Here is a 26,568-nt window from a genome sequence, read left to right as displayed (position 1 = left end):
GAAATCGCCCAGATTCTGCATGCTGACCTGCATGTGTCAGACAACTGTCTATTGTTTGCAAATCAACAATTCTAGCAATGACTACTTTTTTATGTTACACCTTATGTTTCTCTGAATTCTTTTGATGTTCATGGTGCATGATACATTCGTATTGTAATGGAATAATAGTTCTTTTAGAAATGTAAATAGTTCATCATGATTAATTACTGAGACATTATACATTACCGTGGCATTTCTTGCGTCATTTAAGTCTGTGTGAAGAAAAATAAACTGGATTAGAATTTGATACATTGATATTATGAAAAGAAATGGATCTGTTTATATGACCTGCAACCAACAGTATGATTTGAAATAGTTTACATCATGACAGATACGAAGAGAGTACCGGCAGCAACGGAAAAAGCTGGTCAGCTGTAAACAACTATAGCCATCGAAGAACACATCCACAAGCTACTATTAGTTGTTAGCACATTTTACAGGTATAGTGTGCCATGGCTTCTCTTACCTGTTAAACTTGACTTGTTCCACTTCCCTGGACGATCTGTTTCAACGATGGGATATACATAACATGATGTGTGAATGAATGAATAAAATAAAAATGGAAAAAACTGAATTTAGTGGTATATTTCTTGCCAATAAGTGGCTCAGTACAAATGGAATTTATTAAAATTTTCAAGTACTTGTATATAAAAATCAACAGTCTTTGTCAGTGATCTCAGATTTCTGAACTTGCTTACATAGCACTTTTATACAGTCTATGGTTTCGCTTCTTTTCTGTTGTGCTGATCTTCACTTTCGTGTTCTGATGTGAGTCGTTGTTGAGCTTCCATATCCTTCTCAGAAACACCATCTTTCATTTCTTTTGCCATAGACTTAGGGAAATTCCACTCTTGAACTTTGGCTGATGATTTGAAAAGGTGTAGCAAGCCCGGAGCTAAAAGGATACCTGCTGATATAAGGAAAACTTTCTTCCACTGTTCAGATGATTGCTGCAACAAATTATTGTTCATGTTAGAAAGTAATTAATTCCTGATAAATGTTGAAAAGCAGCTCCTTGCAGGAGACTTAACACAAGAACTATATGAGAGCTATTTAAGAAAATCTATTGAAGGAACATTTACATTACCAGAATATAACATTTTTATATGCACTACCTCGAAGCAGGAAATCCATATTACGAGTACTAAGGTCACAGCTATGCAGTTAGTTACATTTCCTAGGGTATGTTAAATGCTGACTGCAAAACGAATTAAGTTTTGTGTGTTCAGCACGGGTTGTACAACCTCTGATCAACTCTAACCTCCTCATCTAAGAAGATGCTTTACTGCATCCTCAATGGTTTTTGTTTTATGAGTGTTAGGCCAGGGTCAAAGCAAAATTATGTGCTTAAAATTTCGTCTCCCAGTACTTCAGACATCATCAAACGCTTTAAGGATTCAAGTAGCAGTTTCAAACTTGAACAAGCTCGGAAAGGGGAAGCGTTTATTTGTATCCAAGCAATGGTCAGTTCGTGACGTCATCAGACCGCCGACCTGTGATATTGAGTTTGTAGTAATGAAGAGTTGGTGCTGTTTGCTTCATTCAGCGCAAAAAACCACAACCTGTCTAATTTCAATCCTTCTTCTGTTCTGTTACTCTCAGAAATAAGCCGTCGTCCATGGCGTGATGTCTCTAAAACAAAAATCTCCAGGGTCCCAAATACTGGCTGTGAAAGCCTGCATTGTGTACTGTGTGATTACATTTTTTTCTGCAAATTATTTCGCTAGCGTAGCTTAGAGTTTTTGTTTGCCTCTATTTTACACTGAATTTCAAATATTTCAGAGAATTAAGTGAACATGTTAATTCTAATTCACAATAACTAAAAACGTAAATGTTGAAGAAAGTTCACAATTAGGATTACAATTAATACTAAAGAACATTCAATCAAATATTATGCTACAATAATTGCTTTCTCTAATGCGCACGTTGTGTATATTACCTGTAACTTCAGAACTGCTCAGTAAGATCTTTCAGTGAGTAATACAGTTCGCAAATCTGGTTGATTAACTTTATAATCAACATAAGTAACTGGTAAATAACTTAATTATTCAGTGTCCTATTTACTCTTTATTTGTATCTCACTACCTGTGTAGAGAGCGGGCCGTACAGAGTGAGATGAGAAAACTAAAAAATAAACTTGAAGGACGAAGGTGATTGGAGGAAATGAGGAATGAGCACTTGGGAACGGTAAGAGGCAGACTAATGGTGCTTGAGATTAGCAGACTTAAGGGCTAGTGCTGTTGGGTGGACTGTTTCTACATAAGCGATTAATAGAAATTGCCATTTAGATGTGAAGATTCTGATGACATGAGCTGTGAAACAGCTAGTGACATCATTGAGTGCACATAGTTGAGCTCCTCTCTGACCGCAGTTTGGTAGTGGACATTCGTAAGAGTGGTCTATTGGTTACTGGTCATGGCCATGTAGAACACAGTGATTGTAGTAAATATGTCGAATGACACAACCCATTCAGAGGTGGCCTTGTTCTTGGACATAGAATGTGATGATGAAAATGCTGGAACTGAAAGTAGTGTGAGATACATGGGACAAGCATGTTTTCTTCCAGATGCAAATGAGTTTTTTGGCAAAGATCTGGAAGACACCATGTCAAAAAAGAGAATCCCACTCTGGGAGGAATGGGAATGGATTTCAGCAACATATTTCTAATCCCAGGATATAATCAACGGTAGCTGAAATCATAGAAGCGACTGTGGTTTAGTTGTCCAATTTGATTACATGGTAGGTAAAGTAGGGAGAACTGGTTAACAACAAACCTGACATCGCCTAATTGCAAGGCAATAATCGCTCTTTCGTCAGATACAAGGTTTTTTTGATAACTGAGCTACGTTTCTCGCCACTTTTATATGCCTGTTGTTTAATTCTTTCTTTATATGATTATCATACTACTTTGCATCTCCATGCAGCATTTTATACTGTTGCTGTTGTTGTGGTCTTCAGTCCTGAGACGGGTTTGATGCAGCTCTCCATGCTACTCTATCCCGTGCAAGCTTCTTCATCTCCCAGTACCTACTGCAACCTACATCCTTCTGAATCTGCTTAGTGTATTCATCTCTTGGTCTCCCCCTACGATTTTTACCCTCCACGATGCCCTCCAATACTAAATTGGTGATCCCTTGATGCCTCAGAACATGTCCTACCAAACGATCCCTTCTTCTGGTCAAGTTGTGCCACAAACTCCTCTACTCCCCAATCCTATTCAGTACCTCCTCATTAGTTATGTAATCTACCCATCTAATCTTCAGCATTCTTCTGTAGCACCACATTTCGAAAGCTTCTATTCTCTTCTTGTCCAGACTATTTACCGTCCATGTTTCACTTCCATACATGGCTACACTCCATACAAACACTTTCAGAAATGACTTCCTGACACTTAAATCTATACTCGATGTTAACAAATTTCTCTTCTTCAGAAACGCTTTCCTTGCCATTGCCAGTCTACATTTTATATCCTCTCTACTTCGACCATCATTGGTTATTTTGCTCCCCAAATAGCAAAACTCCTTTACTACTTTAAGTGTCTCATTTCCTAATCTAATACCCTCAGCATCACCCGACTTAATTCGACTACATTCCATCATCCTCGTTTTGCTTTTGTTGATGTTCATCTTATATCCTCCCTTCAAGACACCATCCATTCCGTTCAACTGCTCTTCCAAGTCCTTTGCTGTCTCTGACAGAAATACAATGTCATCGGCGTACCTCAAAGTTTTTATTTCTTCTCCATGAATTTTAATACCTACTCCGAATTTTTCTTTTGTTTCCTTTACTGCTTGCTCAATATACAGGTTGAATAACATCGGGGAGAGGCTACAACCCTGTCTTACTCCCTTCCCAACCGCTGCTTCCCTTTCATGTCCCTCGACTCTTATAACTGCCATCTGCTTTCTGTACAAATTGTAAATAGCCTTTCGCTCCCTGTATTTTACCCCTGCCACCTTTAGAATTTGAAAGAGAGTATTCCAGTCAACATTGTCAAAAGCTTTCTCTAAGTCTACAAATGCTAGAAACGTAGGTTTGCCTTCCTTAATCTTTCTTCTAAGGTAAGTCGTAAGGTCAGTATTGCCTCACGTGTTCCAGTATTTCTACGGAATCCAAACTGATCTTCCCCGAGGCCGGCTTCTACTAGTTTTTCCATTCGTCTGTAATGAATTCGTGTTAGTATTTTGCAGCTGTGGCTTATTAAACTGATTGTCCGGTAATTTTCGCATCTGTCAACACCTGCTTTCTTTGGGATTGGAATTATCATATTCTTCTTGAAGTCTGAGGGTATTTCACCTGTTTCATACATGTTTCTCACCAGATGGTAGAGTTTTGTCAGGACTGGCTCTCCCAAGGCCGTCAGTAGTTCCAATGGAATGTTGTCTACTCCGCGGGCCTTGTTTCGACTCAGGTCTTTCAGTGCTCTGTCAAACTCTTCACGCAGTATCGTATCTCCCATTTCATCTTCATCTACATCCTCTTCCATTTCCATAATATTGTCCTCAAGTACATCGCCCTTATATATACCCTCTATATACTCCTTCCATCTTTCTGCTTTCCCTTCTTTGCTTAGAACTGGGTTTCCATCTGAGCTCTTGATGTTCATACAAGTGGTTCTCTTATCTCCAAAGGTCTCTTTAATTTTCCTGTAGGCAGTATCTATCTTACCCCTAGTGAGAAAAGCCTCTACATCCTTACATTTGTCCTCTAGCCATCCCTGCTTAGCCATTTTGCACTTCCTGTCGATCTCATTTTTGAGACGTTTGTATTCCTTTTTGCCTGCTTCATTTACTGCATTTTTATATTTTCTCCTTTCATCAATTAAATTCAATATTTCTTCTGTTACCCAAGGATTGTTACTAGTCCTCGTCATTTTACCTACTTGATCCTCTGCTGCCTTCACTACTTCATCCCTCAGAGCTAGCCATTCTTCTTCTACTGTACTTCTTTCCCCCATTCCTGTCAATTGTTCCCTTATGCTCTCCCTGAAACTCTGTACAACCTCTGGTTCTTTCAGTTTATCCAGGTCCCATCTCCTTAAATTCCCACCTTTTTGCAGTTTCTTCAGTTTTAATCTACAGGTCATAACCAATAGATTGTGGTCAGAGTCCACATCTGCCCCTGGAAATGTCTTACAATTTAAAACCTGGTTCCTAAATCTCTGTCTTACCATTATATAATCTATCTGATACCTTTTAGTATCTCCAGGGTTCTTCCATGTATACAACCTTCTATCATGATTCTTAAATCAAGTGTTAGCTATGATTAAGTTGTGCTCTGTGCAAAATTCTACCAGACGGCCTCCTCTTTCATTTCTTAGCCCCAATCCATATTCACCTACTACGTTTCCTTCTCTCCCTTTTCCTACACTCGAATTCCAGTCACCCATGACTATTAAATTTTCGTCTCCCTTCACTATCTGAATAATTTCTTTTATTTCATCATACATTTCTTCAATTTCTTCGTCATTTGCAGAGCTAGTTGGCATATAAACTTGTACTACTGTAGTAGGTGTGGGCTTCGTATCTATCTTGGCCACAATAATGCGTTCACTATGCTGTTTGTAGTAGCTTACCCGCATTCCTATTTTCCTATTCATTATTAAACCTACTCCTGCATTACCCCTATTTGACTTTGTGTTGATAACCCTGTAGTCACCTGACCAGAAGTCTTGTTCCTCCTGCCACCGAACTTCACTAATTCCCACTATATCTAACTTTAACCTATCCATTTCCCTTTTTAAATTTTCTAACCTACCTGCCCGATTAAGGGATCTGACATTCCACGCTCCGATCCGTAGAACGCCAGTTTTCTTTCTCCTGATAACGACATCCTCTTGAGTAGTCCCCGCCCGGAGATCCGAATGGGGGACTATTTTACCTCCGGAATATTTTACCCAAGAGGACGCCATCATCATTTAATCATACAGTAATTAAATTTTAGAGCTGACCTACAAAAATAAAGTCAATTTAAATATTTTAGATGTTTTTAACTTTTTAAAACATAAGCAGGAGAAGACTGTGGACTGGAACTATTTCCAACTTACAGAATCTGTGTTCACTTTTAGCATGAAGAAGTAATCCAAACTATGTCTTTTACAATGGATTTCACTCCTATTTGTGATCTGTTCAGTATCTCTGAAAGCTTTACAACAGTTTTCTTCACTCATTCCCTCATTCACAACGACGATTTCATTGCTGTTTATGTGCTCGACACCAACTGTACGGTGAGTGGTTAATGAAACTCCTTCCATTATTTTTATTTCATCCACAATTTTCCAAGAATTATGTCTTGGTACAATATGTGTTGCTTGCCTACAGCAGTAATCAAGTATAATGTTATTTACGTAACCTCAGAGGTTTCAAAATGCAGCTGTGCAAAAACTACGAGTCACACAGAAAAAAATACCACTAGATGCCAGTGGACAAATAACCGATCGAAGATTTCAGCAGACTCTTGCAGGCATTCAGTGATACTATCCCCTATGGTGTAACAAAGCAATGAAGTATTCTTACATCTACCATCAAATGTCTCCACAGAGCTTCTTGTGAACATTAGTTGTGTACTTAATTATTTTTCCTCACAGCTGTTCACAGTCATGTGTCATTAGCGGAATGAACACGCCGTCTTTCATGGCACTCCATAAGAAAAGTCACTATGAGTCATGCCAGCTGACTAAAAGAACTGGAAAGGGAGAGGACATCTAATCCTTACTGCAGAAATCTGCCATTAAGCTGGCCATGTAGAATGATACTGTTAACTACAGCATTTCTTGCTCATCTTATGTCTTATGTGTTTCAGTGATTTGTTAAGAACTTCCTACACTACACATGGAACCTTAAAAAAATTTGTTTGTTGTGCTCAAAGTAAGTGAAAGTTAATCTATGTAATTAATAATACAATCCGTTCCTGTGACATATTTCAGGATCTCTCTGTTCTCACTAAAAGAGGTGATGGCAGGAATGAAGGAGCAAAAAACCCCAGCAGAGAAGAAGTTATTTAGTGGGAATATCAAGCCTAATTTTATGATAATGTATGTGGCATTTTTTAAACTCTGAACAATGACAACCAGCTTGTTCAGGTGTGTGAAAATCTAATACTGATATTTTCTGAAGTTTATATTATGTACTTAAATAAACAGACTACAGTTTGCTTTAGCAGCACCATCCCCTTAAATACAATTTCCTCAGCTGATTCTTGTTTGTTGGGTGTGAATAATACACTTGTCTCATCAGCAAAAAGCACTAGCTTTGCATCTTCATATATATAGAGTGGCAAGTGATTAATATCTATTAACAACAATAAGGGACCCAAGACTGAACCCTTTGGGACACCATTTTTGATACCTCCACAATTAGAGGGGCTCTACTGATTTTTGCAGACTATCTGTACTGTTAATTTCAACCTTCTGCATTCTTCCAGTTAAATATGAATTAAATTATTTGTGAACTGTCCCACTCATACCACCATACTTAAGCTTATCTAGAAGAAATTAATGTTTTGCACAATCAAAAGCCTTTGAAAGAGTACAAAACATCCCAATGGGTGCTGTTTAGTTATTCACTGCATTTAATAGTTGATCAGTGAATGCATATAGAGTGTTTACCGTTGAGAAGCCTTTCTGAAAACCAAATTGACATTGTGTTAGTACTCCATTTTTACAAATATTTGGTGCTACTCTGGAATACATTAGTTTTTCATGAATTTTGGGTAAAGCTATCATAAGTGAGATTGAGCAATAGTTGTTAGCACCACATCCATCCCCATTTCCACCAATGGCTTAACAATAGCGAATTTCAGTCTATCTGGAAAAATGCCCTGTTTCAGTAAGCTATTACATATGTGGCTGAGAATCCTACTTATCTGTTGGAACTAGCTTTTAGTACTCTGTTGGAAATGCCATCAATTCCATGTGAGCTTTTACTTTTGAGTGAATTTATTATTTTCCTAATTCCAGTTACATCGGTGGGTTGAACTTCAGTTTTATCAAATTGCATAGTTATTGCCTCTTCCATATACTGACTTGCAGTTTCTAATGAATAGATGGATACTATTTCCTCTACAAGACTTAAAAATTATTATTAAAGATGTTTTCTACTTCTAACATCTTGTTAACAAATTTTTCACTTAGTTTGATTGAAATACTGTCTTCCTGTACTCTCGGTTGCCCTGCTTCCCTTTTAAAAATATTCCATATTGTTTTAATTTTATCAGATGTGCTAATCTCAGACATAATGGACATACTTTTGGACTTTTTAACAACTTTTCTTAATACGGTGCAGTAGTTTTTGTGATGCTTCACTGTTTCTGGATCATTACTCCTCCTAGTTATAAGATACATTTCCCGTTTCTGCTTGAAAGATATTTTTATCCATTTAGTAAGCCACAGCTTTTTAGATGGTTTCTTACAATTCTATTTCGCTACTTTCTTAGGGAAACTGTTTTAAAACGTACCCCCAAAGCTATCATGAAAGAGGTTAAATTTTAAATTCCCTGTACACTTCATCCCAGTATAGCTGTTGCAAGTTTTCCCTAAAATTTTCAATTGTTACATCGTTGATTGAACGCACTATTTTGGAGGACTGTTTTGCATTACTGTTTGGAACTATGTCCTGTAGTGAAACTAGCTGTGCACCATGATCAGACAGACCATTCTTAACAGGAAAAGTCTTTATTTGATTAAATTTATCTTGGTCTATAAAAACATTATACACTCCTGGAAATGGAAAAAAGAACACATTGACACCGGTGTGTCAGACCCACCATACTTGCTCCGGACACTGCGAGAGGGCTGTACAAGCAATGATCACACGCACGGCACAGCGGACACACCAGGAACCGCGGTGTTGGCCGTCGAATGGCGCTAGCTGCGCAGCATTTGTGCACCGCCGCCGTCAGTGTCAGCCAGTTTGCCGTGGCATACGGAGCTCCATCGCAGTTTTTAACACTGGTAGCATGCCGCGACAGCGTGGACGTGAACCGTATGTGCAGTTGACGGACTTTGAGCGAGGGCGTATAGTGGGCATGCGGGAGGCCGGGTGGACGTACCGCCGAATTGCTCAACACGTGGGGCGTGAGGTCTCCACAGTACATCGATGTTGTCGCCAGTGGTCGGCGGAAGGTGCACGTGCCCGTCGACCTGGGACCGGACCGCAGCGACGCACGGATGCACGCCAAGACCGTAGGATCCTACGCAGTGCCGTAGGGGACCGCACCGCCACTTCCCAGCAAATTAGGGACACTGTTGCTCCTGGGGTATCGGCGAGGACCATTCGCAACCGTCTCCATGAAGCTGGGCTACGGTCCCGCACACCGTTAGGCCGTCTTCCGCTCACGCCCTAACATCGTGCAGCCCGCCTCCAGTGGTGTCGCGACAGGCGTGAATGGAGGGACGAATGGAGACGTGTCGTCTTCAGCGATGAGAGTCGCTTCTGCCTTGGTACCAATGATGGTCGTATGCGTGTTTGGCGCCGTGCAGGTGAGCGCCACAATCAGGACTGCATACGACCGAGGCACACAGGGCCAACACCCGGCATCATGGTGTGGGGAGCGATCTCCTACACTGGCCGTACACCACTGGTGATCGTCGAGGGGACACTGAATAGTGCACGGTACATCCAAACCGTCATCGAACTCATCGTTCTACCATTCCTAGACCGGCAAGGGAACTTGCTGTTCCAACAGGACAATGCACGTCCGCATGTATCCCGTGCCACCCAACGTGCTCTAGAAGGTGTAAGTCAACTACCCTGGCCGGCAAGATCTCCGGATCTGTCCCCCATTGAGCATGTTTGGGACTGGATGAAGCGTCGTCTCACGCGGTCTGCACGTCCAGCACGAACGCTGGTCCAACTGAGGCGCCAGGTGGAAATGGCATGGCAAGCCGTTCCACAGGACTACATCCAGCATCTCTACGATCGTCTCCATGGGAGAATAGCAGCCTGCATTGCTGCGACAGGTGGATATACACTGTACTAGTGCCGACATTGTGCATGCTCTGTTGCCTGTGTCTATGTGCCTGTGGTTCTGTCAGTGTGATCATGTGATGTATCTGACCCCAGGAATGTGTCAATAAAGTTTCCCCTTCCTGGGACAATGAATTCACGGTGTTCTTATTTCAATTTCCAGGAGTGTATTGCACTCCTCCTCTCTCCAAAGTGTCTCTACTTACATGTGCTGATAGCTTATATCCACCTACATTTACCATTTCTATACCTGTGAATATATGCTGTTCAGACAGGCGTACCACATCTATTCCACCCTCAGTTTCTAAGTCTTCTAAATAATCCCGCATCTGACCATCCTGATTTAGGTTTTCTGCGATTTCCCCAAATCGCTCCAGGCATGTGCCGGGATGGTTCGTTTGAAAGGGCATGGCCAACTTCCTTCCCTGTCCGTCCCTAGTTAGGGACTGATGACCTTAGAAGTTAAGTCCCGTAAGATTTCACACACACACACCTTCCCTAATCCGATGAGATCGATGACCTCGCAGTCTGGTCTCCTTCCCCAAAACAACCCAACCAAACCTCTTCTAAGTAAACAAGAAGCTCATCAGCTTTGTTTTTCAATCCCCTGATATTCTGATCCAATACACAAACGTTATTTTTCACTGTGCTTTTATGAGAATCTTGTAGCAAACTAACATTATTATTCACTGTACTGTTATGAGAGTTTTGGGCTATTTTAACATCTCTAGTATGTGCTTGTCTGAGCTGCTCATTAAGCTTGATTTCAATCAATGTTGGGAGAGTGGACACTAATCTTAGCCTAAAACAGAGGTCCTCCCATGCGTTACAGAACCCCTTCTAAAGATTTTGCTATCGTCCCAGCCAATTTACCCTTCCCTTTCCTAATGAATGCAGGCCATGTCATGTGAAGTCCCACCTACCAGTAACCAGTAATATCACAGAAACAAAACCTATGACCGACAAAGCAGCTGCCTGAAGCAGCTAATTTAGCTCCGTATTGACTCTCCTAATAGAGCTGTTCAATTGGGCATGATCACACCACATGAAAGCAGGAACCAGGTCAACATTTGTATGGTTCATCACAGATGCTATTTTTACTAGGTCACACTCAATATTGTACCCCTGATCCCTATCAACACTGCTACCTGCTCCAACCACTACCGCAACATAATTCTGCTCTGTAAAATCCTTGCGCAATGATCCTACATCCTCTACCACTACGCTAAGACATGCACTGGGCTTGAAAATACTTGTTACCTGGCACTTGTCAGCTAATTTTGTTTGCAAGATCTGCCCTACCCCTCTTCCATGGCTACTACTTAACAACAGAACTTTCCTCCTATTTGTTACCTTTTTGAAACTGTTGGTTTCCTAGTGAAAGTCTGTTGAGTGCTGACTACACTTACATCTACTTGAGCTTCTTCCTTAACTGACTGAGGTAGCAAGGCAAATCTGTTGTTTGTGCCAATGATGAAACCGTCAGATACTGTTCTCTTTCTGTAGCCCCTGTTACGTGATACTACTTCCGACCTGTTTTCACCCTTCTCCCCCCTTAACCTCATCAGTTCCTCCCTTGCACTATCCAGTTCAGCCTTAAGGGTTCTAATCTTCCCTTCCTGTTTGGCTATCTTCCTATCACTTGAAAATAATTTGCAATACTAGGAAGAGACCCATTTACTTCCCCAATTCCCATGCCACTACATTCCCCCAAATGTAACCATCTGTCACAACTGCTGTACAAAACCCCGGAACTAACTTCCCTTTGGCAACTCAAACACTTCTCGCTCATCGTTGTTTACAATATTTTGACAAAATTTATCTAGGCAATAACAGTAATATTCAACAGATCACAGGAGTCACTAAAGTTATGTGGAATACTAATATACGTGTATACTATTAATATAATAACGTAATGCACTTAAATTAACAGTTAAAAATCAAAACTTGTATACCCAAAAAACTAGACCTAAGATCGTGTATGCGTGGTGTGTGCTTTAGGTGTTTTGAAAGGAAATAAAGATAGGACTTCAAACCTTTAATTCCCCGAGTAGATACGGCACTAATAAATATACGTATAATGAAAATAACCTAAATTCTTCACTTATACTTAAGCAAATGTCTTAAATTTGTATGTAAACCTCACCTCTAAGGTACGTGGAAACTGGCCCTTAAGTTATGCTTTTTTTTTCGAGAAATGCTTTGAAACGAGTGAAACCTTCAATATATAATACGAAACAGGCTCTAATCAACTTCCTTGCAGTGTAATATTAACTTAATTGACAGTTATTATAGAATTAACTACCTATCTTCACGAGCTCAATATTCTAGCGTGTTTGGTCTGCGCCAGGGCTGCCAACATACTTCTGTTGTTTTAATTTTTCTGTACATACAGCATTGATTGATTAATTCACCACGTAATAAAATCACGTGATTTATTTTCATTTGAAACATGGCATCTGTTGAAACTTGCTGGCAGATTAAAACGGTGTGCCGGACAAAGACTCGGACTCGGGACCTTTGGCAAGTGCTCTCCATATGAGCTACCCAGGCACGACTCACGACCCGTCCTCACAACTGTAATTCCACCAGTGCTTTAGTAGAGCACTTGCCCACGAAAGGCAAAGGTCCCAAGTTCGAGTCTCGGTCTGGATACAGTATTAATGTGCCAGGAACTTTCATATCAGTGCAAACTCCGCTGCAGGGTGAAAACTTCATTATGGCATCTGTTCACGTAAACGACGAGAATCAAATTCCAGAAGAAAAATAGTGTCCATGTACTTTCATAAATTTGTTGTCAGCAACATTTTCTGTAATCCAAAGTTCCACTGGTTCTTGTTGTTCATCAAAAATAGGAAATTCTAATAAAGCCAAATTTTAAAGCATTATGTATTTTTCCAGAAAACCGTTTGCTCGTGTATAAGCAGTCGGATGTCACCCGAAATAGTCAGTAAGCAGTTTAAAATCTAACGGGTAAAATACAGTATGTTGAACGGGCGCTCATTGTTGACTCATACTACAGTTATGTCAATTATATAAGAGAAAATATGCGCACCGCCAACCGCGAAACTAAGAACTGAAATGTGTAAAAACTTTCGTGTGATCATAGTGCCCCTAATGAATTAGCATGGTGACTGATTTGTGTCGTGGTTAAGAAGTATCGTGAAAGGTAATTGTCATAGAAACTAGTGATTGCTGGACATTGAGTATCTGGTTAGGAACTGTCCTAAATGAAACATCGATCTGTAGTCATCTTTAATGGATTACTAAAGGACTGTGATAAATCTGAATGGTGACGTTTTACATAAATATGAACTGTTAATCTTGTGCCACAGAAAAATAAGTTACTTCCCTGTGTTTGTGTATGATGGCCTGTGGACTTGCGCTAATGAATTTTTGTAATTTATAAACTGAACTTCGTTAGGAATAGAAGGTGTGTGTTAGTGTTATCTAAAATATGGTGTCAATTACATCGACGAACAATCACCATCCCACATCAGTTAGATTATCAGCTTTGTGGTGATCAAGATTGTTGCTACCGAGCTGGCACTTCAAAATACATGTCAGTCCTGTTACAATGACAAAATTTAAATGTCAAAAGCATTACTGGGTTACAGAAAATCAAAGTTATCAGATATTACCAAGAACAGCATAACTTACATTTTTGTATGTCAAAGCACCAACAACTGCAGCAGACATAAACCCTGGAGTCACACAAATCATATTACCAATGCCCACGAGTACACCTGGTCATAATAAAAAAATCAGAGTAAAATTTCAGCAGCAGACATTTCAAGAGTTATTCATAAAAAATATGATTGCAAGAATGAACGTTGCAACTAACATTTATCCTATGCACTTTTTGTCTACATAGTTTGACAGTAGACTGGCAGGAATATATAGATGGAATAAGTGCAGTTGTGAAGCTCTCTGATGCACTGAAACATTTTTAGGTCATTGTCCTAGATGAGTATGTTTACTTTCTTCTAGATTCCACCTAGTTTAATTTTAAATATAATAAAGAACTTCAAATAATCAATGAATATATATGCGATCACAGCACAAATTACTTTAACACCTGGTTCATTACGTGTGCCAGTTGGGTACTTCCGTCTGAACTGCTAAGGTGAATGTGGAGATAGTCTGCCCAACGAATTCAGCATTCACGTCATCCCACTGGTCTAAACCCTTGCTAACCTTCTGGCCACTACCTTACATTACCTTTTCCCTTCTGTCTTCTGCACATAAGACTCCTTCTCCATTCATAACGAGTACAGGCTCCTCCTACCATTCTTCCTCCCACGCTCCTACACCCCTCATGCGATCTCTCTCTCTCTCCCTCCATCCCTCTCTCTCTCTCTCTCTCTCTCTCTCTAAGCACACACACACACACACACACACACACACACACACACACACACACACACACACACACAGAGAGAGAGAGAGAGAGAGAGAGAGAGACAGAGAGACAGAGAGAGAGAGAGAGAGACAGAGAGAGAGAGAGAGAGAGAGACAGAGAGAGAAAGAGAGAGAAAGAGAGAGAGAGAGAGAGAGATGTATACATTCTTTAGGTTAGTTGTTGCATTTCCATTATTATAAGTATAATTAAATTCTTATATTTTAGTACAACCCTCGCTTATATACAAAATAGACGTCATAAACAGTTTCACCTTAAAACTGAAAATATAGCTTAAATGGTAGGCTATGAGAGCGAATCTGTAGATAGTTTATGTAGATTTTCTGTCTGTTCAGTGAGGAAATGCTGTATTATCCACAGAGTGCTGTGAATTCCTTGGACTGACTGGTTCAGTAATGAAAAATTTATCTGATAAAATAGAGTAGAGAATATTTTCACTTACAAAATATGATAAGATTGGATATTTTCTCCACGTATTGATTGTGACAAGGGGGTAAGAATTGTTTACTTCAGCATATCATTGCTTAATGTGTATGAACATATGTACAGGAAGTTAAACAACTGTTCAGCTTTTGAGAATGTTTGAAGATACAAATTTATTCCGGTAAGTAACTGCTAATGTTCCAGCTGAAAAGAATGTATGGGAAGGAGGGACTATACATGAACAGTTCTGAGGTCATCAGTCCCCTAGAACCTAGAACTACTTAAACCTAACTAACCTAAGGACATCACATACATCCATGCCCGAGGCAGGATTCGAACCTGCGACCATAGAGTAATAACTAAACCTTGTGTTCTTTTATTCAGAGGGTGTCAGTATGTATATGTGTCGGCTCTGTGAAGATATTGTGTGTAATGTGCTGTATTTAATAAATGAAGTTTTTTTAAAACTGTGTAAATGTCCGTTTTTCACTAAATCCCAGCATGTTACACTTAAATCTTAGCAGGATATGGGACCAGGTTAATTAAAATTATAGTTACGGAGAAATAAGAACTAAACTTTGTGCTATAACTTTTTAAAGTTATCTCCAAGAGACTGATTTCTCTGAGGCTATTTGTTTCACACACCCAATGATGGATTCAAAGAGAATCGGACGTCAAGGGCAAAACGAACTCGACTACTTGGAAATACGAAATAAGTATTTGTTTGCTATCAAAAAAAAAAAAGTTCAAATGTGTGTGAAGTCTTATGGGACTTAACTGCTAAGGTCATCAGTCCCTAAGGTTACACACTACTTAACCTAAATTATCCTAGGACAAACACACACACACATGCCCGAGGGAGGACTCGAACCTCCGCCGGGACCAGCGCACAGTCCATGACTGCAGCGCCTAGACCGCTCGGCTAATCCTGCGCGGCTGTTTGCTATCAATTCCTTGCACACTTGACGCTGTGGAAGACAAGGTGGTGCAACCTAATGTACTTTTGGGACGGGTAGCCGCTGAACAAAGTGCAAATCAACACGAGTCTCGGCTGACACACAGTTTTAATCTGCCAGGAAGTATCATATCAACGTACACTCCATTGCAGAGTGAAAATTTCGTTCTGGAAACATTCCCCTGGCTTGTCTAAGCCAACTCTCCGCAGTATCCTTCATCCAGAAGTCTAGTCTTGCAAGGTTCGCAAGAGAGCTAATGTGAAGTTTGGAGGGGGTGGGGGCTTGTTTGGGGGAAGAGACCAAAAAGCGAGGTCATCGGTCTCATCGGATTAGGGAAGGACGGAGAAGGAAGTCGGCCGTGCCCTTTCAAAGGAACCATCCCAGCATTTGCCTGGAGCGATTTAGGGAAATCACGGAAAACCTAAATCAGGTTGGCCGGACGCGGGATTGAACCGTCGTCCTCCCGAATGCGAGTCCAGTAGTTTGGAAGGTAGGAGACGAGTTGCACGAGGAAGTAAAGCCATGAGCAGGGATCGTGTGTACTACATCTACATTTAACTCCGCAAGCCAACCAACGGTGTGTGGCGGAGGGCACTTTACGTGCCACTGTCATTACCTCCCTTTCCTATTCCACGTTCGCGGGAGGAACGATTGCCGGAAAGCCTCCGTGCGCGCTCGAATCTCTCTAATTTTACATTCGTGATCTCCTCTGGAGGTATAAGTAGGGGGAAGCAATATATTCGATACCTCATCCAGAAACGCACCCTCTCGAAACCTGGACAGCAAGCTACACCGCGATGCAGAGCGCCTTTCTTGAAGAGTCTGCCACTTGAGTTTGCTGAACATCTCCGTACCGCTATCACGCTTACCAAATGGCCCTGTGACGAAACGCGCCGCTCTTCTTTGGATCTTCTCTATCTCTCCTGTCAACCCGACTTGGTACGGAACCCACAATGATGAGCAATACTCAATAGGCCGAACGAGTGTTTTGTAAGCCACCTCCTTTGTTGATGGACTACATTTTCTAAGGACTCTCCCAATGAATCTCAACCTGTCACCCGCCTTACTAACAATTAATTTTATATGATCATTCCACATCAAACCGTTCCACACGCATACTCCCAGATATTTTACAGAAGTAACTGCTACTAGTGTTTGTTCCGCTATCATATAATCATACAATAAAGGATCCTTCTTTCTATGTATTCGCAATACATTACATTTGTCTATATTAAGGGTCAGTTGCCACTCCCTGCACCAAGTGCCTGTCCGCTGCAGATCTTCCTGCATTTCGCTGCAATTTTCTAATGCTGCAACGTCTCTGTGTACTACAGCATCATCCGCGAAAAGCCGCATGGAACTTCCGACACTATCTGCTAGGTCATTTATATATATTGTGAAAAGCAATGGTCCCATAATATTCCCCTGTGGCACGCCAGAGGTTACTTTAACGTCTGTAGACGTCTCTCCATTGAGAACAAAATGCTGTCTTCTGTTTGCTAAAAACTCTACAATCCAGCCACACAGCTGGTCTGATATTCCGTAGGCACTTACTTTGTTTATCAGGCGAAAGTGCGGAACTGTATCGAACGCCTTCCGGAAGTCAAGGAAAATGGCATCTACCTGGGAGCCTGTATCTAATATTTTCTGGGTCTCATGAACAAATAAAGTGAGTTGGGTCTCATACGATCGTTGTTTCCAGAATCCATGTTGATTCCTACAGAGTAGATTCTGGGTTTCCAAAAACGACATGATACTCGAGCAATAAACATGCTCTAAAATTCTACAACAGATCGACGTCATAGATATAGGTCTATAGTTTCGCGAATCTGCTCGACGACACTTCTTGAAGACTGGGAATACCTGTGCCCTTTTCCAGTCATTTGGAACCTTCCGTTCCTCTAGAGACTTGCGGTACACGGCTGTTAGAAGGGGGGCAAGTTCTTTCGCGTACTCTGTGTAGAATCGAATTGGTATCCTGTCAGGTCCAGTGGACTTTCCTCTGTTGAGTGATTCCAGTTGCTTTTCTATTCCTTGGACACTTATTTCGATGTCAGTCATTTTTTCGTTTGTGCGAGGATTTAGAGAAGGAACTGCAGTGCGGTCTTCCTCTGTGGTACAGCTTTGGAAAAAGGTGTTTAGTATTTCAGCTTTACGCGTGTCATCCTCTGTTTCAATGCCATCATCATCCCGGAGTGTCTGGATATGCTGTTTCGATCCACTTACTGATTTAACGTAAGACTTGTGCTTGGGTAGTTCAGTCAGTGGAGGACTTTCCTGCAAAAGGCAAAGTTCCAGATTTTGAGTGTCTGTCTAACACACTGTTATAAGCTGTCAGGAAGTTTCAATGGTTTACTTGTTTTAACTGCAGATATGTCAGTGCCAACTTTGCAGAAAATAATTTGGCTGAATACAGTTCATGAGATATGAGCAGAACTGCATAAAATATTTGATGATGTGTCTGGAGGCAAAGTTTAAAACCTTTTCTTGCAGTTCTTTAGTTACAAAACTGCTTCCGAAGACGATATTGCAATACATATTTCGAAATTGAAACAGTGAATGGCTACAGATATTGTATATAATCCATAAATGCCTAATTTATGATTTTAAAATATTAGGTTGTTGCTATTTTTTGTTTAAATCTTGTTGGATAATAATGTCTAGAGATTGCAGAATAATTGTTCATCTGACAAAACAGTTGTGGGCCTGTGAGAAAACTTTGAGGACAAAGGATAATGATTTTAGTAAACAAGAGGCCCTCACTACACATTTATCCAAATAATCGCCTAAGCATAAATCCTATGAAGAGAAAGAATAAAATAAATTAAAATTTAAGTAACATAAGAAATGCAAACATACAATTAAAGTGTGCAAAAAGTGGGTAGCTGATCGCAATCCTGCAAAACCAGTTAATATAGATAACAGTGTCATACTTCCTACTGTGACATCCTCTGTGGTGAACTCTGAACGCAGGAATGGTGGCTGCTACATAGACAATGGTGCAGCAAGTCACATTACATATGATAGAATTTTTTTCAAGGCTTTTGAGCATTTTTCAACTGGACATTCAGTAGCTACAGCTAATGGTGACGTAATTGAAGCAATCAGGAAAGGTTCAATACAATGAAGCAGCAGTTGGAGGAAAATGGCAGAGTTATTCTGGCAAGTGTATGGTATGTACCTCAGATTCACAAGAATCTATCCTATGTTCTTGCAGCACAGGATAAACACTCAAAAAGTAAAGTCATATCAACTGCTGAAATTTGTAGTTTCAAGATTGGTCAACCCACTAGACTAGTAGGAGTCCATGATCACTTCGGAAAACTTTTAAACAGGCTGTGAGAAACGTCAAAGCTACTTCCCTCAGTGAAGTCAATGATAGTAGCAGAGACAAACATGAAAGGTTTGGATACCAGAACGAGTTTCATGTGAAGTTCGTACTTAGAAGAGAGCTAAATATCAAGGTGGAAATCGACAGTGGAACCGCTGAAGGCTGTATTTAGGGCAAGGCTCACTGTTTATCATGTAGAACCAAGAAGAGGACAGTGGCACCAGGTGAGCTTTTTCAAATCGATCAGTTTGAAGATTTAGTGTCAGGATGTTGGTATTTTGTACTTTTAAAACATGGCTGTACAGAGCTTAGGAAAACATATTTAATCAAAGAAAAAGGTGGAGTTGTAGAAAAATTAACCCATTTCGTAGTTGAAGCACAAGCTGCATCAATGAACTCGAGAGTGACAATGCAGAAAATTTGACAACAGACAAGGAAAGTAAATTCTTTGGAACGAAAGTATAATTCAGCAATTCACAACGCTCTACACTCTGGAACACAATAAATGTTGGGAGGAAGAGAATTGTACAGTTGTTGAAGCTTCCAGAACCATAATGCATGAACATGGAAATATTCCACAAAAGCTTTGGGTGCAGATGGTGAACACTGCTGTCTACACCTTGAACCCAACAGGGCCCTTCAGTATTCCAGGAACTTGTATGAACCGTTATTGCAAGAAGACAAGACTGAAACATTTGTGAGTGACAGGCTCCATTTGCCATGTCTATATTCCGAAACAACAGAGAAGGAAAATGTATCACAAAGGAGTGAAAGGAATTCTTATTGAATATGATCACAATGAAGATTACAGAATTTACTGAAGAGTAGTGCAAACTCCTTAGATCACAAGATTTTATCTTTCGAGAGATACCACTGAAGAGCGAGTAAGATTCACTTTTTCGGTTTTAATCATCAGAATCCACCACCTCAGACTTAGTACCAGTCTCTTATTGATAGTGAGAGTGTTGAGGAAGACAGTTTCTTGAACGTAGCTGAAGACCCTCAGGAATAACGTCATTAAGACAAAAGTGAAGTACCCTTACCATATCTACGTGACTGTTTAACTCTTAGAACTCGACAAAAATTTAGAGACTATGTGATGCATCTCTCAACATTTTTCCAGAAACGTGCAGCGAAGCCTTGAAGTCTGTTCATAAGGATTTCTGGAAATAAGCCATGGACTATGAAATAAATTCTCCTCAAAAAATAAAACGTGGGACCTGGTTGAACTGACACCTGGAAGCACGCCCATTCCAACAGATAGGTGTACAAAGTGAAAACAAATGCTGATGGCTCAGTCAATAAATACAACACAAGACTGGTGATTAGGGGTGATTAGGGCATGAAACTTGTACAAATTGACGTTTTCATTGGTTTTCTTTATGGTGGTTTCAAAATGAAATTCATGTACAGACTGAAGCAGATTCCTCGTTGCTGGATTGAGAAGTTCAGTAATCATTTCACGAAATTAGACTTACGCAGATGTGAAGATGATCCTTTTCATTTGATGAAACAGAAAGAGTGTAAGAAAATATTATTTGTGCTTTGTGTTTATTACAGTTCGATTGCGGCTAACAGAAAACTGGAACTTCAAGAATTAATTAGAGATTTAAGAGAAAAATTTAAAATTAATTCAAAATCTGTATTATTTTTCTTAGGTCTGAAAACTGACTAAGATGGACTATACACGTAATGGGAATTCATTGCACAGAGATGATAGAGCTCTTCAGCATGAGAAACTGCGAGTCTGTAGCTACTCCTGTTATAAAAGACAATGACACAGAAGAAAGTCGTTACTAACGTTTCTGATGTGTGGGACACAACCTGATACCGCATATGCTGCCAGTATTGTATCAAGAAATCTTATAAACACAACAGAGCAGAGTTAAAAGAATTCTAAGATATTTTAGAGGCAAAACAAATTATGCACTAATTCTAAAAATAGGATTTTGCAATTTCACAGTGATAACGATCACGGTGGTGATTTTGGATCTGCGTGCCCCACATCAGGTGTTATTTATCCTTATTATGGGCCACCTGTCTCCCAGGTTAGTCAAAGGCAGTCTTCTTTTACCACATCCAAAACTGAAGCTAAGGTTGTGCCTGCCACTAAAGCTGCTCGAGAAATCGTCAGCATTAATCAGTTCTTTTCATAGAACTGGGTGGGTTAAAAGCAACAGCAAAATCACAGATTGACAATGAAGCTGCTTTCCAGCTTGTCCAGAATGCTGAATTTCAGCAAAGAACCGAACATATTCTTATAAGGCATATCTTTATTTGATAATTATTTCGTCCTGCTGAAATTGCAGTTTCAAAAGTAGACTCTCCAGAACAACGATTGTTTTCCATTAGTGTGGCCGAGCGGTTCTAGGTGCTTCAGTCTGGAACCGCACCACCGCTACGGTCGCAGGTTCGCATCCTGCCTCGGGCATGGATGTGTGTGATGCCCTTATGTTAGCTAGGTTTAAATAGTTCTAAGTTCTAGGGGATTGATGACCTCAGATGTTAAGTCCCATAGTGCTCAGAGCCATTTGAACCATTTTTTTCGTATTAAATTTCCATATCAATATTGGAATTTGCATTTTATTAAATAAGGGACAGTGCTGATTTACGAGTATTTTACTTATTGGATACTATTTGATAGCAAAAGCTTGTATTTTTGCATTGAGCAGTTGATAGTACATATTTGTGCAGCTTCAGAGGTTGCAGTGTGCACTCTACCATATTTAATAAAGGATTTTTTTTCCAGTGCGTAAATACATTGAAGCGCCAAAAGACTGGTACAGGTATGCATATTCAAATACAGAGAGACGTAAACAGGCAGAATCTGGAGCTGCGGTCGGCAGCACCTATATAAGTCAGCAAGTGTCTGGCGCAGTTGTTAGATCGGTTGCTGCTACTACAATACCAGGTTATCAAAATTTAAGTGTGTTTTAACCCGATGCTATATTCGTCGCACGAGTGATGGGACACAGAATCTCCGAGGTACCGATGAAGTGGGGATTTTCCCGTGTGACCATTTCGCTAGTGTACCGTGAATATCAGGAATCTGGTAAAACATCAAATCTCCGACATCGCTGCGGTCGGAAAAAGATCCTGCAAGAATTGGACCGACGACGACTGGACAGAATCGTTCGACGTGACAGAAGTGCAACCCCTTCAGCAAATTGTTGCTGATTTCAGCGCTGGGCCATCAACAAGTGTAAGCGTGCGAGCCATTTAACGAAACACAATCGATATGGGCTTTCGGAGCCGAAGGCCCTCTCGTATACCTTTGATGACTGTACGACACAAAGCTTTACGCCCCGCCTGGGCCCATGAACACCGACATTGGACTGTTTATGACTGGAAACATGTTGCCTGGTCGGACGACTCTCGTTTCAAATTATATCGAGCGGATGGATCTGTACGGATATGGAGACAACCTCATGAATCCATGGTCCCTGCATGTCAGCAGGGGACTTTTCAATCTGATGGAGGCTCTGTAATGGTGTGGGGCGATTGCAGTTGGAGTGATATGCAACACCTGATAGTCTAGATACGACTCTGACAGGTGACACGTACATAAGCATTGTGTCTGGTCACCTGCATCCATTCATGAGCATTGTGCATTCCTACGGACTTGGGCAATTCCAGTAGGACAATGCGGCACCCCATACGTCCAGAATTGCTACAGAGTGGCTCAAGGAACACTCTTCTGAGTTTAAACACTTCCACTGGCCACCAAACTCCCCAGACATGAACATTATTGAGAATATTTGGGATGCCTAACAACGTGCTGTTCAGAAGAGATCTCCACCCACTCGTACTCTTACGGATCTAGAGACAGCCCCGCAGGATTCATCGTGTCAGTTCCCTCTAGCACTACTCCAGGCATTGGTCGAGTCAATACCACGTCGTTTAGCGGCGCTTCTGCGTGCTCGCGGGGGGCCTACTCGATATTAGGCAGGTGTACCAGTTTCTTCGGCGTTTCAGTGTATTTTTCGCTAAATTCTAAAAGGTTATGGTTAAATCTTTGCAAAATATAAGTAAAACATATTACACCGTTATTCTCGACAGTTTCTTGACTCTGTTAAAATATATTATGACAATGAAGGTTCTGCTTCATGACATGACCCTTGGAGTACAATGCAACAGTGATTAACAGTCGCTGTAGCAAGTAAATGTACTGTAATTGCCAAATGCTATGCTTACTGGAGAAATTGGGACTGAGGTCAATGTATGTAGATAAAGCTCCAGCTGATTCAGCTCCACTCATAGCAAGAGCTGCAGTGAGACAAATAGTGGCCATTACTGAACTGCAGCCGGAGAAGGCCAACCCCAGCATGAATAGTCCTTGAAGAATGTTCACTGCCAACAGAAAAAACACAAGCAAGATAAGTACAATGAAACAGATCACCACTTAAAATAAAACTTAATAAGCTATAGTATATATTGCTCATTATATAATGTGAAATGTAGTATTCATGGCTGGATCTGTTGCACCTGCTACAAACCTTTATAGACTTCAAATAAACAATGTGTCATTGATGCAATCTGAAGTTAGATAGATACCAAAAAATATTTATTCGTTCTAAAATAAATAGTGCATTTATTTCTAGCAGTGCTCTCAGTTTTGTGCTTCTGATTCTTCACTATGAAATTGCTAACATGAAAAATTTCATAATTTTTTTGTACAAATAAAGATTTGATTTTTCTAGGGTTCTCCCAAATTATTCTAAGTGATTTCACGAATGGTTCTATCCAATAATCCTATTCATTACTACATTTATTAAATGAAGTAAATTTTCATGTGTATGTTTTACAATAACGTTTTCATTCTGGAGTTTCATTCTTCAATGCGTCGGCACTGAAGAGACAGTACATTTCACTTCAAGATAGCGAAGTTTTATTAGGCAGCACAACAAGAAGATAAATGACTGATATCACATGTACTGTTATGAAATGATAATTAAATCAAGACCCTAAGCTGTCGACAGCAGTTGATATACGTCAACTGGGATAGTTGAAAATATGTGCCCCGACAGGGACTCAAACCCGGGACCTCCTGCTCACATGGCATACGCTCTATCCATCTGAGCCACAGAAGGCACAGAGGATAGTGTGACTGCAGGGATTTATCCCTTGCACGCTCCCTGTCAGACCCGCATTGCCAACTTAATGTCCACACACCACATTCGTAGTGCCCCTGCCCATTACACTCATTACTCACGGCAGACAATCTTACCAAGTCCCGTAAGAGTTCGGGCAATGCATCAGCACAGTAAAAGAAAGTCAATGGCCGGTTAGCCTTAACTATATGAAGATGGTATCTGTTCTTTCGGACATGTCCGAAAGAACAGATACCATCTTCATATATGTGCTGTTATTTTAAGTAACACGCGTTAGGCAACCGCATACATACCAATTCTCGCACTGCAGCAGGTAGAGACGTACTGTCTGCTGGAGATTGTGGTATTACAACCATTGATCGTTCGCAACGATGCCAATGAATAGGTGTGGAGTGACCTGCGAGCTGGGTTCGCTACAAGACATCCCCACGAAAAAAAAAGAAAAAAAAAGTTTTTACTGACTTGAACTATGAGTGTCTGCCAGATCGAAATGGAACCTTACTTTCCTTCTGCAACGCATTTATATTGTTGCTGGATGAAGGTGGGTTGGCTGGTTTCATGAGGTGACTGCCGCGTCTGGGTGGGTGGTGTCTGGTCAGCTCCCAAACGGGAGAACCTACTATGAATGACGTAGCAGATCTCGCCGCACCAGTGTGGCTGACGTCCTGCGTTCATGGGTGACCTGCCCTTGGTGGTGTATTTTGCACTTAGGTAGGTATGCTGAGAATGGGTGATGGACACTACTGTGCCTACTCCTTCGGTGGAAAGTGTGAGTGTCCTATAATTTCGTCCTGTAACTGCCTATGGGCCTTGTGAGGGCATTTCCATTGTTGTGCGCAGCGGGCCATACTGGAGTAAAACGCACTCCATCGTTGCCAGGTCTTTGGAAATCTTGAATAGAACGCAAGTGGCCAAAGTGTTATTTGAAAAACTCTCTTGGTAAATGCAGAGGTTCTCTATACGCCAGCTGCGCTGGGGAGGATTGCAGGTCTTCTTTTAATGCACTGTGCAGTCCCAAAAGTATTGCTAGGAGGGTGTCAATCCACGAATCCGTCGTGTGGCGCATTATAATTATCTTATAGGAACAGTGTATGCACTCAGCAATGCCGTTTGATATGGTGAAGTCCTTGTCAGGTATATTCCTTACAAACGGGCTATTACACGAAAGATATCTACCACCCAATAACTACCCTGGTTGGAAGTCACTTGCTGGGCACAGCCAACACGTGAAATACAACCACAGATGTACGTGTACGCCACGTTCTCTGCAATTTGCACTTCCAGTCGGAATACCTTCGGCCACCTTGTCACCTGCTGCACATGTAGATTAAGTGCCATGAGACATTACCAGTAGTTTCACGCAAATTGGAGTGGACCTACGAAGTTCAAGTGGATGTGCTAGAACCACGTCAGGGGGGGGGGGGGGGGCATAATGACTGCCAGAGAGCACAATGTTCCCAGAGTTGGTCGTTGCTACTTTCATAATGGATAGGTGTGTGGGGATCTGCGAACTGAAGTAGCTACAAATGTTTTTATATTATTGTGATTACTGCAAAAAGATTTTTTGAAATTCTGCGTTCTTGTATTAATTGAATAAAACTATTTCACACCTCTGAAGGGACTCCTTCATGATTAATCTATGTAATACACAATCTAAACAATCGTAAATCTCCCAAAGTTCTTCACTGACTCCCTTCAAATTTTGTCACAACACTGCACTCAAGTAAGTGCATGTTTTTAAATATCTACTGGAACACTATCAAAAGTATCTGGATACCCACAAAAACATACGTTTTTCATATTAGGTGGATTGTGCTGCCACCTACTGCCAGGTACTCCATATCAGCGACCTCAGTAGTCGTTAGACATCATGAGAGAGCAGAATGGGGCACTTTGCGGAACGTCGTCAAGTGATTGGGGGTCACATGTGTCATACGTCTGTACGCGAGATTTCCACACTCCTAAGGATCCCTAGGTCCACCGTTGCCGATACGATAGTGAAGTGGAAACATGAAGGGACACGTATAGCACAATAGTATACAGGCCGACCTCGTATGTTGACTGACAGAAACCGCCGACAGTTGAAAAGAGTAGTAATGTGTAATAGCCAGACAGCTATGCAGACCACCACACAGGAATTCCAAACTGCATCAGGATCCACCACAAGTACTATCACAGTTGTGCGGGAGGTGAGAAAACTTGGATTTCATGTTCGAGCGGCTACTCATAAGCCACACATCACGCCGGTAAATGCCAAACGGCGCCTCGCTTGGTGTATGGAGTGTCAACTATGGACGACTGAATAGTGGAAAAACGTTGTGTG

General features: G+C 40.9%; 1 protein-coding gene across 3 annotated transcripts in view; it reads right to left on the bottom strand.

Moving 5' to 3' along the window:
• Positions 1 to 626: 626 nt before the first annotated feature.
• LOC126235912 (sialin-like) overlaps positions 627 to 26,568 on the bottom strand; it is a 163,039-nt gene continuing 137,097 nt past the window's right edge. For all 3 annotated transcript variants that reach the window (XM_049944864.1, XM_049944866.1, XM_049944865.1), the window contains 3 exons: positions 23,329 to 23,484; positions 13,665 to 13,750; positions 627 to 989 (listed from right to left, as the gene is read on the bottom strand). In XM_049944864.1, the coding sequence (XP_049800821.1) occupies positions 756 to 989; positions 13,665 to 13,750; positions 23,329 to 23,484 (476 nt within the window). In that variant the 3' untranslated portion in view covers positions 627 to 755. The remainder of the gene's footprint in view (positions 990 to 13,664; positions 13,751 to 23,328; positions 23,485 to 26,568) is intronic.

Source organism: Schistocerca nitens, chromosome 2 (assembly GCF_023898315.1).
Source record: "Schistocerca nitens isolate TAMUIC-IGC-003100 chromosome 2, iqSchNite1.1, whole genome shotgun sequence".
In the NCBI taxonomy this organism is placed as follows: domain Eukaryota; kingdom Metazoa; phylum Arthropoda; class Insecta; order Orthoptera; family Acrididae; genus Schistocerca; species Schistocerca nitens.
This window is presented reverse-complemented; position numbering and strand designations above follow the sequence as displayed.